Source organism: Selaginella moellendorffii, unplaced genomic scaffold, assembly GCF_000143415.4.
Source record: "Selaginella moellendorffii unplaced genomic scaffold, v1.0 SELMOscaffold_94, whole genome shotgun sequence".
Taxonomy (NCBI): Eukaryota; Viridiplantae; Streptophyta; class Lycopodiopsida; order Selaginellales; family Selaginellaceae; genus Selaginella; species Selaginella moellendorffii.
Window position 1 is genome coordinate 620,750 of NW_003314355.1, and position 12,873 is coordinate 633,622.

General features: G+C 45.4%; 3 protein-coding genes across 5 annotated transcripts; 2 read left to right on the top strand and 1 right to left on the bottom strand.

Annotated features, from left to right (window-relative positions):
* Window positions 1-3,806: 3,806 nt before the first annotated feature.
* Window positions 3,807-6,067, bottom strand: LOC9630305 (signal recognition particle 54 kDa protein 2). Its single transcript, XM_002989158.2, has 9 exons — window positions 5,740-6,067; window positions 5,557-5,656; window positions 5,339-5,492; window positions 5,127-5,277; window positions 4,918-5,066; window positions 4,745-4,845; window positions 4,534-4,691; window positions 4,363-4,477; window positions 3,807-4,306 (listed from the first exon to the last, which is right to left on the bottom strand). The coding sequence occupies exons 1-9, from the start codon at window positions 5,968-5,970 to the stop codon at window positions 3,990-3,992; spliced, it is 1,476 nt and encodes a 491-aa protein (XP_002989204.1). The 5' UTR covers window positions 5,971-6,067; the 3' UTR covers window positions 3,807-3,989.
* A 570-nt stretch (window positions 6,068-6,637) lies between these two features.
* LOC9630306 (pentatricopeptide repeat-containing protein At2g13600) lies at window positions 6,638-8,525 on the top strand. 3 transcript variants are annotated; one of them, XM_024662911.1, is made up of 4 exons: window positions 6,719-6,754; window positions 6,834-6,912; window positions 6,975-7,086; window positions 7,161-8,525. In XM_024662911.1, the coding sequence occupies exons 3-4, from the start codon at window positions 7,019-7,021 to the stop codon at window positions 8,485-8,487; spliced, it is 1,395 nt and encodes a 464-aa protein (XP_024518679.1). In that variant the 5' UTR covers window positions 6,719-6,754; window positions 6,834-6,912; window positions 6,975-7,018; the 3' UTR covers window positions 8,488-8,525. The 3 variants fall into 3 exon arrangements, with proteins under 3 accessions (XP_024518677.1, XP_024518679.1, XP_024518678.1); XM_024662910.1 differs by having other exon boundaries at window positions 6,975-8,525; XM_024662909.1 differs by having other exon boundaries at window positions 6,638-6,754; window positions 6,834-8,525.
* Window positions 8,526-9,473, top strand: LOC9629843 (40S ribosomal protein S14-3). The gene is made up of 6 exons (XM_002989117.2): window positions 8,526-8,625; window positions 8,685-8,807; window positions 8,875-8,920; window positions 8,972-9,057; window positions 9,135-9,264; window positions 9,329-9,473. Exons 1-6 carry the CDS (start codon window positions 8,623-8,625, stop codon window positions 9,394-9,396), a joined length of 456 nt encoding a protein of 151 aa, XP_002989163.1. The 5' UTR covers window positions 8,526-8,622; the 3' UTR covers window positions 9,397-9,473.
* Window positions 9,474-12,873: the final 3,400 nt, after the last annotated feature.

Consider the following 12,873-nt stretch of genomic DNA (forward strand, 5'->3'; position numbering starts at 1 on the left):
ACAAACCAAACAATGTATGAAAAACAGTCTTAGAAAGGTCGTCTTCAGCCATCAGTACTTGCTAGTAACCAAAAGCAAGATTTAACTTGATGAACAAGCAACTTTTCCTTAGACAATCAAAGAGATCACTAGTGTGAGGAAGAGAGTACACATTCGGGATCATCACTTCGTTTAATAGATGATAATCAATGCAGAAATAAAAACTTCTATTAGGCTTCATCATAAGATGAGGTTCATAAGCCCAAGGACTTTGCAATTTTTGAATAATACCCTTTTCCATCATCTTTTTAATGTTTGCGTGTAAAATATTGATATTTTTGGGTCACCGACAACGAACAAGAACCTTGATTAGATAAATATCCCTAGTTGAAATAGAATGATGTGTTGCAATCTTAGCCCCAAACAATATGTCAAATTCAAAGACATCGGCATACTCCTTCATGAGCCAATCAACCACTGCAATATAAAAACCATTAAAGATGGAAATATATGAAGAAGTAATGGAAAGATAAAAGTGATGGAAGTAAAGGTAAAAGCAAAAGAATAAAAAAGAACAAAAGTGAAAGGAATGGAAGAGATATAAAGAAATATAAAACAAAAGAGAAAAGCCTCAAACTCACACTTGGCATAATTGTGCCGCAATCAATCTATACCATAGATGAGGTCAAAAGTTTGACTTAGCACTACTCATAATGACTACAACTCAAACTTGAGACCACCCATCCACACAACCAGGCCCGCCTCATCCCGTGCATATATGTGTGTACGGCCATTGCCATAAAGAATGAAAACTGGCTCTGCTAAACAATGCAAATATAGATGGTAATATATAGCAATAGGCCAAGCAATAGAAGATAAACTCAAGCCTATATCAACTAATACGGAAAGAAGAATAAAAGACCTCTTGCTATAAAAACAAGATTGGAAAGTAAACACTGAATGAACTAATGCCAAGTGAACCCCTTGATGTTACTCCCGAAATAAAGATGGAGCGGTCACTGACTTATTTACGCAAGGTCCCTCCACTAAACACATAACTCCTCATTTCCCAGAAGCATCTCGGTGTCTAGACTTTCCACTGTAGCATCATCAACAAGATGTTGTTGACACCAAGGTCCACCCATGAAATGGAAGTTGCAAATCTAGAAAATGCCAGTAATGCCACTAAGTGTGACTAACTTTATCACATGCCCAACAGTGGACATCATAACCACAACCACATCCTCGCCCTTGTCTTTAAACTTGAGTAGCAACAGCATTAACATCCATTAGAATAGGATCATTTCCCATAGAAAGTGGAGCTAAAGGATGTGTAATGAGATATGGAAGAAGCGACATTTTATAACATTATGCCAAGCAAAAAGCATCATCAATGGTGGCAAGAGTAAGTGCATGTATAAGTTTTACAAGATTTTGACAAAGTGTTAGCCACAACATTCCTAACTTGATCCGCTCCAACATATTTGGCTCCGCACAAAATAAAAGGCTTAAAAAACAAATGCCAAATTGCATTATGGATTCAAATGGCCCTTGACGAAGATGATGTAATTGTTGAAAGGCATCATCACCATCATCGGCATATCCAAATATGCATTTGAAGACATCTACAAAAATGCTCTAATCTTCATAAGTGGCTACACTTAAACCATTGTACCATTGTAATGCCATCCCTTAGAGACATCCCTTAAAGACACGTGGGAAATTCACGCAAACATTGAATATCATCCCAAGAATGATGTATGGCAATCATCGTGAAGTGATTGAACCAATGGTACACTTTATCTCTAGGATTTCTATGGAAGAACTCTGATCAGACTCAAGGATTGGTACCAAGAGCAGGAGGAGCTGTACCATGTGTCATGAATGCTGTCATCAACTGAGTCTGTTGTTCAATTGCAACCACATAACATTGAGCAATTATACCAATTGGTGCTCCAGAGTCAAAGGAGGAAGTTGCTGTTTTGCTATGAAAATGAACAAAAAGGATAAAAAAGCAAAAGAGAAGAAATTGAAAAAACTATAAGGAAAAGGAGATCTAGACAGTGAGAAAGCTAGATCTATAGCAAAATCCCAAATCTAAGCACTCCTCAAAGACAATCAAAGCAACCCCTCACTTCCACCAATATGAGTGCATAGAATATGGAAATGAAATACAAAAATATGTATATATATCAATTAGCCCAAAAACCTTATTATATACAGGAGCAAGTGGTCTGGATTGAAACCAATCTAATGGCTATTAAATGGCTAATTAGTAGATCACACTTATTAACTTAGTAGATCACACTTATTAACATTATCAGTATTTTCTGGATTGGCAACTTTCATTTCCTGGGTGAAAACCTTGGCATCAATAACATTCTGTTGGTGTTATTGCAATAGAAGGTTTGGATATTGAGATGTTTTTAGAAAACAAGGAGTCATGTGAATAGTAAAGGGTCTTTATGTGAATAAGTCAATAACCCCTTCATCTTTCTTCTGAGAATGTTATTAAGGGGTTCACTTAGCATCAATTCATCTAGTGTTTATTTTCCAAACTCATTATTATAACAAAAGGTCTCTTATTATTTTCTTTGTGTTGGTTGATACCGGCTCAGAGTTTATTTTCTATTGTTCAGTCTGTTGCCACATGTTATCGTTTACATTTGAGTCATGCAGAAGAGCTAATTTTCCCTCTTTATGGCAGCGGCTATACACTTGCTTTTGTATATAAGCTAGGCTTTTTGGGCTAATTGATATGCATATTTCTACTATATTCCATGCAGTCACAATTCTATATTTTATTTCAGAAATAAAAATAAGCATTATAAATATTAAAAGATAAAAATATTATTAAAAACATTTTTACAATAATACTTCTATTTAAAATATTTCAATCTTGAATTATAGAAATCCAAAACTGGAGATGAGGAATTAGACACTAAGAACATAAATGAAAAAATACATATAAACTATTTTATTTTCAAGGTATAATTTATTAATGATTTAGCTATCAAATTAAATAAATAGTTTTTCATAAAAAAATTAAAGTTTTGACAAATTTTTGTAAAGTTGTTGTGAATTAATTTTTCAAGCATGAATTAAAGATATATTAGTGTCTTTAGAAAATCACTTGTATACACTTTACATTCTTACATAATTTTTTGTTAATAATATTATGCTGTATATTTTTTATATTGTCTAAGATTTTAGAATTTTATAAAATAGAGTCAAAAAGATAATTACTACAGTTTAACTTTGTTTTATATATACTCATGTTAATTTAAATACATACAAACTCACTTATTAACTATCATTAGGAAATTATTTTAATAAATATTTTTTTAAAATGTTTATACAAGTTAAAGAACATTTTTTTAAGAAATAAGAAAAATAGACTATTATTTAATATCAACTAAAAAGTAAAAAACTTTTACAAACGAAAAACTTACAATCTTGACATATATATCACATTTGCTCCATCCATTTCCAAGCTTCTAATTATATAAAAAATATAATGATAAGGTCTTTCTAACTTTTAATTTTTTTAAAGAAACTTTTAAATCATAATCTGATCGAGAGGATGAGGGCTAGATTGCTGCTCAGAGACTAGAGATTTACTTGGTAGAGGCCTGGATTGGTGGTTAGAAAGAATTGCACAATATTGCTCATCATTTGCCAGAGAAGATTGACGTATTACATCGCGATTGATGGCTTAGACACAGATAGCTTGTCCCTTTTCTTTTCTTCAGACAGCACTGTGATTTTTCCAAGGAGTTCTGACTGTTCGTCTTGGGTGATCTGGAAACTTATGTTATCAACAAGTAAACTCCAAACTCGCAAATCTGGTTTTAGCAAAAAGAAAAAAGGTTCTACGATCGACTGATGCTTTTGGAGCAGTGGCAGGAATCCCAGTGGCACTAAGCTCCACGGCTTGCTTGACAAGGAATTAAAGCACTAGCGATCATTTTTTTCTTTTTTCCTTTTTTGTTTACAGGGCGCGTCTTTGTTTACTTCCCCATGTCTTTGGGGCCGCCACCTCCAAACTGCTTCATGAGATTTTGGAGGCCGCCGAGGCCGCCCATCTGTTTGAGCATCTGCGGGGGCAGTACTTTGCTCATGTGTTGCGCGTTCATGTTCCTGGCCATGGCGCTCATGTCTCCCTTCTTTGGGATCTTGAGGCCTTTCATCTTGCTCCACAGCTTGGCCAGCCTCTTGTACTCCTCCAGCATCTCCGTCACGTCCCTCACGCTCCGCCCCGATCCCCTCGCCACTCTCATCACCCGCGACGCCTCCGCGAAGAGCTTCGGGTTTGTGCTGTCCAGCTCTGTGTAAGGAAAGTAGAGTCAGGCTTGGAAGAGCGAGCTCTAACTAAAGGCCAACCTGCGCTCGTCATCGAGTCCATCATCGTCATGAACTTTTTGATCTTGGCTTGGCTCTCTTTCTCTCGGCCTTTCGGCATTAGCTCAGAGCTGAAGCCCGGAATCATGGACATTACCTGCGGGAATAGGAAACAACTCAAAACAAACACCAACCGAAGATCTTCCCTTTTACCTGATTGAGAGGTCCCATGCTCATGATGTTCTGAAACTGCTCGTACATAAGCCTCAGTGTAAAATTCCCGTCGGTCAGCTTTTGTATTAGCTCGGGCTGTTGATCCATTGGCACCACCTCTTGTATCCTGTCCATGAAACCAGCCCAGTCCCCCATACCTGTGGAGTTTCTTCACGGTTAGCAAAAGAGGAGCACAAACACAAGAACGTACCGAGTAATCTGCTAACAAAAGGCTTGGTCTCAAACGTCTCGAATTCGTCTATGTGCTCCCCTGTACCTATAAAGATGACTGGACTCTTGGTTGCAGCAACACTGTTGAGGAAAAGTCAAGGAAAAACAAGAGATGATTGCTAGTTCTTTCAAATAGGAAACAAAAGAACTTACGCACTGAGCGCTCCTCCTCCTTTGGCATGGCCATCCATTTTGGTGATGATAACAGCACCGACGGAGGCACTTTGCTTAAATGCTTGAGCTTGATCGAACGCGGCTTGACCGATACTCCCGTCCATTACAAAGATAACCAAGTCTGGGCTCTGTAAATAAAAACCGAGCACTGTCAAGACAGGAAGAGCTCTCGAGGATCTAAACCTCACCGTTGCTGCAGCAACTTGACGCATCTCCTCGAACAAGGCCGCCTCTTGCTTGTGCCGGCCACTCGTATCCACGATGATCAAGTCACACTTCTCCGCCCTGAACGTTTCCAGGCCCTCTTGAGCAATCTTGACAGGATCCGTCTCGGTGTAGCTACAAACAAACGAGTGAGAACTCGAAAGCAAAACGACGAGCACGCGAGGGAAAAACTCACCTTCCATAGAACGGGATATTAGCTTTGGTGGCATTTTGTTTCAGTTGATCGAACGCACCAGCTCGAAACGTATCGGCACAGATCAAAGCGGGCTTGAACCCCTTCTTCTGATAGTGATACGCGTACTTGGTACACGTCGTGGTTTTACCAGATCCTAGGTAGTCACACATCACACACAAAGAGATTAAAAGAGGTTTCGATCGATAGATGGTTGTTACCTTGGAGCCCGACGAACATAATCACACTGGGCTTCCCTTTCTGAGGCGAGAAGGATGGCTTCCCTGGATCGAGCATACTGCAAAGCTCGTTAAACACCGCCTAGAAAACCAAGACAAGAAAGAGAGAATTTCAATCCAGATGATCCAGCAGAAGAAGAAGAATGAATCGATTCTATCGCTTACTTGCTGGATGATCCTTCGCTTGTTGTGGCCGGCAGCCAGATCCTCCAAATTCACGATCTTCTTGATGTTCGTACACATGGTTTGCACCATCTTGAGCTGGACATCGGCCTGGAAGAGCGCGCGCGAGATCTCGTTGAGACACGCCGTCAGTACCTTCTCGTCGATCACCGTGGCATTGGTCATCTCCTGGAGGGCGCGGGAGATGCGCCCTCCCAGCTCCGCGAGCACCATCGCGGCCGATTAGAGAAATCCCAACGAGCGACCTACAAACCCTAGCCTTACTAGCTAGGGATCGTGAAGACGAGCTCCATCCACCGGTGCCGGGCTAGGGAAGATCGTCGATGGCGATCACAAGGAAGCCCACAACACTGGAGAAGATCGATCGTCGGCAGGCAAGCTCTCGAAATATCTGAGATTCTGGATGGAATGGCGGTGGAAACCGCGTCGCTGAGCGCTGCCGCGGCGGTGCGCTTGCTCCACCAGTGCTCCGCCAGGCGCGACTTAGCGCTGGGAAGATCCATCCACCAGATGCTCCTGGCGAAGAACAGGCAGCAAGAATCTGGATTGTCACCGCTCGTCGCCAACACACTGATCGACATGTACGCCAAGTGTGGCAGCGTGGAGGAAGCGCGATGCGTGCTAGAATCCATGGGGAGCAGCGGCAGCACCATTCCAGACGTGGTGTCGTGGACGAGCCTCATCTGGGGCTACTCGCAGCGCGGGCAATGGGATCAAGCGATGGCGCTACTGGGAAGAATGCAGCAAGAGGGAGTAGCGCCCAATAGCTTCACGTTTGGATCCATCCTCAAGGCGTGCAAGGATGTGGAAGCCGGGGCTCGGATCCATCGCTTCCTCCTCCAAGTCCGCCATGGCCAGATCCTCTACCACGACGTTTACGTTGCCACAGCGCTAGTGGGCATGTATGGCTCTTGCGGCCATAGCGCCGCGGCTCGCGAGGTGTTTGACGCCATTCCCAGCGCCACCAAGAACATCGTCACTTGGAGCGCCATGCTGGGTACGTATGCCAGTGCTGCTACTGGCGATCATCCTGGAGGAGATCACTCACTTCCTTCTTCCTTCCCTTCTTCTTGCAGCAATGCTAGCGTGTGGAGGCAACAGGGAATGGAGCTCTTTTGGAGCTTCCTCAACGATGGAAGCCTGAGAGTGGACAAGGTAGTGTTTATCACTGTTCTTGGTCTTTGCAGTAACTTGACGCAAGGATGTTTCTGCCATAGCTGCGCTCTGGAAGCTGGATTTGCTGCTGATCCTGCCGTGTGCCATGCTCTCATTGTCACGTATGGGAGATGCGGTAGCTCTCCTCTCGCACGCCAAGTTTTCTCCGAGATGGTACGTAAAGATGTTGTCTCTTGGACTTCGATGATCAAGGCAGCGGACGCTGACGAGTGCTTGCTGCTCTTCAGGCAAATGCTGCTCGAGGGAGTGGCTCCGAACGAGCTCACGCTTGCGGAGGCTTTGCATTCGTGCTCGCTCGCTCCCGACCTCCCCGCCACCTTTGCTCTCGGCCAATGCGTCCACGCGTGTGCCAGGGAGCTCGGCTACGAGACCGACGTCGTGGTTGGAACTTCGCTGATCAACATGTACGCCAAGTGCGCCGCTCTGCCTCAAGCCGAGGCCATCTTCCATCTCCTGGCGACGAACGCTCGAACGAACTGCGTGTGCTGGACGGCGATGATTACCGCAAATGCCAAGGCAGGGGAATGGAAGCAGGCCATCCGACTCTACAGGCAAATGCAGCTGCAAGGCATCGCTCCCAACAGGGTTTCCTTCATTGCAGCTCTCTCGGCGTGCTCCACGCCCGAGTTTCTGGCCACCGGGAAGCTTGTCCACTCTTGCACTGTGGAGCGGGGGCTGGAGAGTGACACAATGGTGGCGAACGCAGTCGTGAGCATGTATGGCAAGTGTGGAAGCACAGAGGACGCGAGGAAGATGTTTGACGGGATGAAAAGGCGCGACAGTGTCACTTGGAGTGCAATGCTTGCGGCCATCGCGCTGGCCGGGGAGCTAGATAGCCGCGCAAGAAACGAGCAAGCTTTGCTTCTCTTCGCAAGCATGCAGCTCGAAGGGGTGAAACCAACAAAGGTGACGCTTGTTTCGCTTCTAAACTGCTGCTCTGACTTGGCTGCTGGCAGGATGATCCATTCCCGCGTGCTTCTCGATCGCCGGCCCGACGGAGGCGAGCTGGAGGTTGCGCTGTGGAACGCCGTCGTTAACATGTACGCGAGATGTGGATCACTGGACAGCGCTGCTCGCGAGTTCCATGGAGCACAGGCAAGAGATTTCATTTCCTGGAACGGGATGATCACCGCGAGCGCACAGCACTCGCGCTGGAGTGACGCGGTGGCTTACTTCCAAGAGATGCAACAGGAGGGCGTGGATCCGGACGAGGTGACAATGGTAACTCTGCTCTTCGCGTGCAACCATGCCGGATTTGTGGAGCAGGGCTGCAACTACTTTGCGTCGATGAGCAAGGACTATGGGCTGAGCCCGCGACTTGAGCACAGCGCTTGCGTGCTCGACATGCTGGGACGATCGGGGCATGTCGAAGTCGCGCAGGAGATGTTGAAAGACTCGGCTTGCAGCGATCCTGTGCTGTGGACATCGCTGCTTGGATCTTGCAGAGTTCATGGCGATTTGGAGCGCGCAAGAGCGGCGTCCGGCCAAATTCTCGATGTCAATCCCGCGAGTTCTTCCGCTTATGTGGTCTTGTATCAAGCTCAAACCGTGTAAAAATGCAAGCTCGTTTAGGGCAAAAACTCATTTTTAAATTTCGGCCGTCGGATCAATCCGACGGTTGTAAGGTATAGATGCTGGGTTTCTAGGTTTAGGTTTAGGGTTTGGCGGGGAGCTCGGGCGGCAGCAACCATGGTGAGCGATCGGCGCGAGAGAGCTTGGCGATGATGCTAATGGGTGTGTGATCTTGGCAGTCGGGCAAGAAGAGGACCAAGGAGGTGAAAGAGGAGAATGTGACCCTGGGACCGTCGGTGCGCGATGGCGAGCAAGTCTTCGGCGTGGCGCACATCTTCGCCTCCTTCAATGACACCTTTGTGGTGAGGGTTTTGTGGAATCTCTGTTTGCAAGAAACCGCTGAAATCTTTCTTCTTTCGTTACTACTAGCACGTCACCGATCTCTCTGGGAAAGAAACGCTCGCCCGAGTCACAGGTACCAGTGCCTTTCCGAGATCCAAGTGATTGATGGCCTTCGTTTTTCTAGGTGGCATGAAGGTGAAAGCCGACAGGGACGAAGCCTCTCCCTACGCTGCCATGCTCGCAGCCCAGGACGTCGCTGCCAAATGCAAAGTGAGAGAGCTTTCTTCTCGAATCATGTTTTCTTTTCCTTTGTTTTGCGTTCTAACTTGGTGAGCTCGATGTTCCAGGACTTGGGAATCAATGCGCTCCACATCAAGCTACGGGCCACCGGCGGTAACAAAACAAAACAGCCCGGACCCGGCGCACAGTCTGCTCTGCGCGCTCTTGCTCGTTCCGGCATGAAGATCGGCCGAATCGGTACGTGAAAAGAACAAAATTCTCTTGTCACCGGACTGGTACTAAGTTGGATTCAATCTTCCAGAGGATGTGACTCCGATTCCAACTGACAGCACGAGGAGGAAGGGTGGTCGTAGGGGTCGCCGTTTGTAAGGAGCGACTTGATCTCTGTTCTGTTTTTCCAGCTCTGAAGAGTATCTAAAAACTCGTTGAGGTGTCTATTTGGAAAAGTTCTCCTTGCTGCTTGCCTCGCATCTCAACTTCCATTTTCCCTTCTCATACTTCGCAGGATATAAAATTGTTGGTTTGTCTCCGATCATAAAATCGTATGCATAATCCAGAATCTGTTGGCCATGATTCCAAAACTAGGCTAAAACATACAAGGGAAATGAATCATATTCAGGGTTGTGGTCGTAAGTATTCAGAAAGAGGAAGAGGTGTATCCTTTTGAGATCAAGATCCAAGTGATAAACCCTAGGTAGATAAGCCATGATCGGACGGTCACTGGCTCAAATAGTATATATATAGATGCCTCTTCAGCGGGGCTTTGCCACCAAAGATCATCGTGATCCAGAGTCCCTTTCCCTAGGTAGAAGAGCCGCCCAGGATGGACGCTCAGGGCGATGAGATCATGGGCCAGAAGAACAGGATTCCGGAGCAACGTGTCCGACGAGAGCGCTGCCAGCACCATGAGTGACACGGATGTGAGCAATGCTGATGCTACATTGCATCTCAAGGCCCCCAATTCGGCAGATCTTAGTGGCGGTGCTGCTGTTAGTTCTCGACATACTCTGTTTCCCCTAACCACCACTTTATCATTTTCTCCATGTAAATATATAGAAGTCTTGTGTCAACGTCCACATGAATCTCTTGCCTTGGATTAGACTCCAGTCTGTCTATCTACACTCCCACTCAGCTGTGAGAGTGTATAACGCGCATATCTTCACGATGTTTGAAACTTGTCTTTGCTCAAAGCTTTTGTCATAATGTCTGCTGTCATCTGCTTTGTTGAAACATATCTTTGTTGAAACAGGCTAGAACCTGCTCTCAAATAAAATGTACCTTTATCTCGAAGCGTTTGGTGCAGCCATGGAACTTAGGATTCTTCGACAACTCAAGCACACTTCGATTGTCACAAAACAAAGTCACTGGCTGCTACACTGGAACACCAATCTGCTCCAGAAAATCTTTCATCCACTTCGCTTCTTGAGCTGCTGTTGTTGCATCGGCCTCAGTGGATGAAAGTGCCGTGATTGCTTGTCGCTTGCTGCTCCAGCTGACAAGTCCACCTTCCAGGAAGAAAAGATTGTAGATAGCCAGCCTAGAGTCTAATCCAAGGTGGCAAGAGATTCATCTGGACGCTGAAATGAGTGGACACAAGACTTGTATATACTTACATGGAGAAAATGACAAAGTGGTCGTTCGGGAAATAGAGTATTAGGTATCGGAGCAAACGATGATCTCATGGGCAAAACAAGACCACCCAGCGAGCACCAAGGCTACGCGACTCTAGATCGCATGACCGCTCGACTGCAGCAGCAAAAGAGGAAGGGAAAAATCCGTGCTGTAGAAAAGTTCATTCAAGATCAGGGTTGGAGCAAAGCATCACCGATCCCTCTCTTTACAGGCACAGATTTTGAGAATTGGGCGAAAGTGATTTCATTCCTCTTTCTCCGGGACAACTGTCTTCGAGTTGTCCAGGGGACAGAGCTTAAGCGACGAAGACGAATGGCAGGTCAGAAATGATAAGGCAGTCTCCACCATGGGGATTGGCTTGGGAAAATTGCACCACCACCACCTGGATATCACGAAGACTGCAGAAGAGAACTAGACAGCCTTTTGGGGAACCAAGTAGAGATTTCAAAGGTTGAGTTAAAATCTAAACTTTTTGGCTTAAAAATGGCAGCAGCAGCTTTTCTAGGAAGGCTGAAGTCGGTGCTCTCCCAGCTGTCAAGTCTAGGTGAAGCAGTCACCGAGAATGGTAAGCAAGCAGTTCTTCTCAATGCTTTGGTTCGCCCAGAATTCAAATCATTGAAGAGTATGCTCAAGAACTCAATGAAAACCTTCATTGAAATGCAAGCAGCTCTTATCAATGAAAAAAACCAGCTGAAGACCAGACACCCACAGATACAACCACAACCACAGCTTTGTTTGTCAACTCAAAGCAAACAAAGAATTCTCCAGGTAGAGGAGGCAGTGCTAGCAGTTTCAAGGCTGGTGCGAGCAACAGTGCGAGCAGTTTCAGGGCTAGCAATGTTGGAGACAGTAACTCACACGAGCGTAAAGGTGAGTGCAATTATTGTAAGCGGGTTGGATATTACGCCAGAGAATGCCGAGATAGGTTAGTAGGGTGTCCTCGATGATTGGGGGGAAAGAACGCCAAGACTGGCTATATAAACCAGTCAAGAGCTCTCATGGTAAGAGCTATTCCAGAACCTGTGTTTGTTCAGCAGCAGGATCAAGACGTAATCTGGCTGGACATAGCAGCAAATATGCACATGACAGGCAAGCGAGAAGCTTTCCTGAACCTCAGGAAAATTTCTATGGGCAGGCAGGTTGGTTTAGGAGACAAGAGTCTTCTTTCAGTTGTAGCAGTGGGTACAGTTCAAGTAAAGCTGGCCTCAGGAGACCTACGACAGATCAGGAACATGTATTTTGTTCCAGGCTTGGCGTATCATCTTTTCTCAATCGGTGCAGCTTCTGACAACGGTTTTTATTTTATTTTTAACGCCAAGCAGGCTATTATGCGAGACGAGAAGACAGATCAAGCAGTGGCTTATGGACAACGCTATTCTGGACTTTATAAACTCAACGCCACCATGGTTGTTCCAGACAAGCAGTCAGATCGAGCACTCTCAACTCAAGCGAGTAATCTCCAGTTGTGGCATGAGCGTCTAGGCCATGTGCATGAAGACGCCCTCAAAGCAGTGTCCAGAGATCAAGCACGTGCACAAGAATTCGAGTTTACAGGCAAGCTTGAATTTTGTGAGGCTTGTGTGCTAAAACTTTATTCTAAGTAACAACATGTGGCACGCACATCATTTCCAAAGTTTTCAGAATCCAAGAGCAGTCAGCCTCTTGAGCTCGTTCACACAGATGTGTGTGGGCCTCTCCATGTCCAAAGTCATTGTGGAATGAGGTATTTTTTGACATTCATTGATGACTTCTCACGCTACACAGTCGTGAGACTTTTGCCCAAGAAATCTGAAGTTCTTGATCTGGCAAGCAGCTCAAGACTTTACGCAATGACAGAGGTCGCAAGTACAAGTCACGAACTTTTATGAAGCTGTGCAATGAGAGCAGTATCCAGCAGCAGTTTACAGCTCCAGATAGTCCTGCTCAAAATGGAGTTGCTGAAAGAATGAACCGGACTCTTATGGAGAGGAGAGTGCACATAGTATGCTTATTCACGCATATCGTTCTGGGCTGAGGCGATTAATACAGCCACATATATTCGCAATCGAGTGCCTACCCAGCCTCTTGCAGACGTCTTTGGACCGGGAAGCAAGTCAGCTTGAGACATCTACGAGTTTTTAGATAAAAGTTTCTAACAGTCATTGCAGAAAATTGGAGCCGAAGAGCATTCCTTGCATCATGGTTGGCTATTGTCTCGAGACATCGTCTTTACAA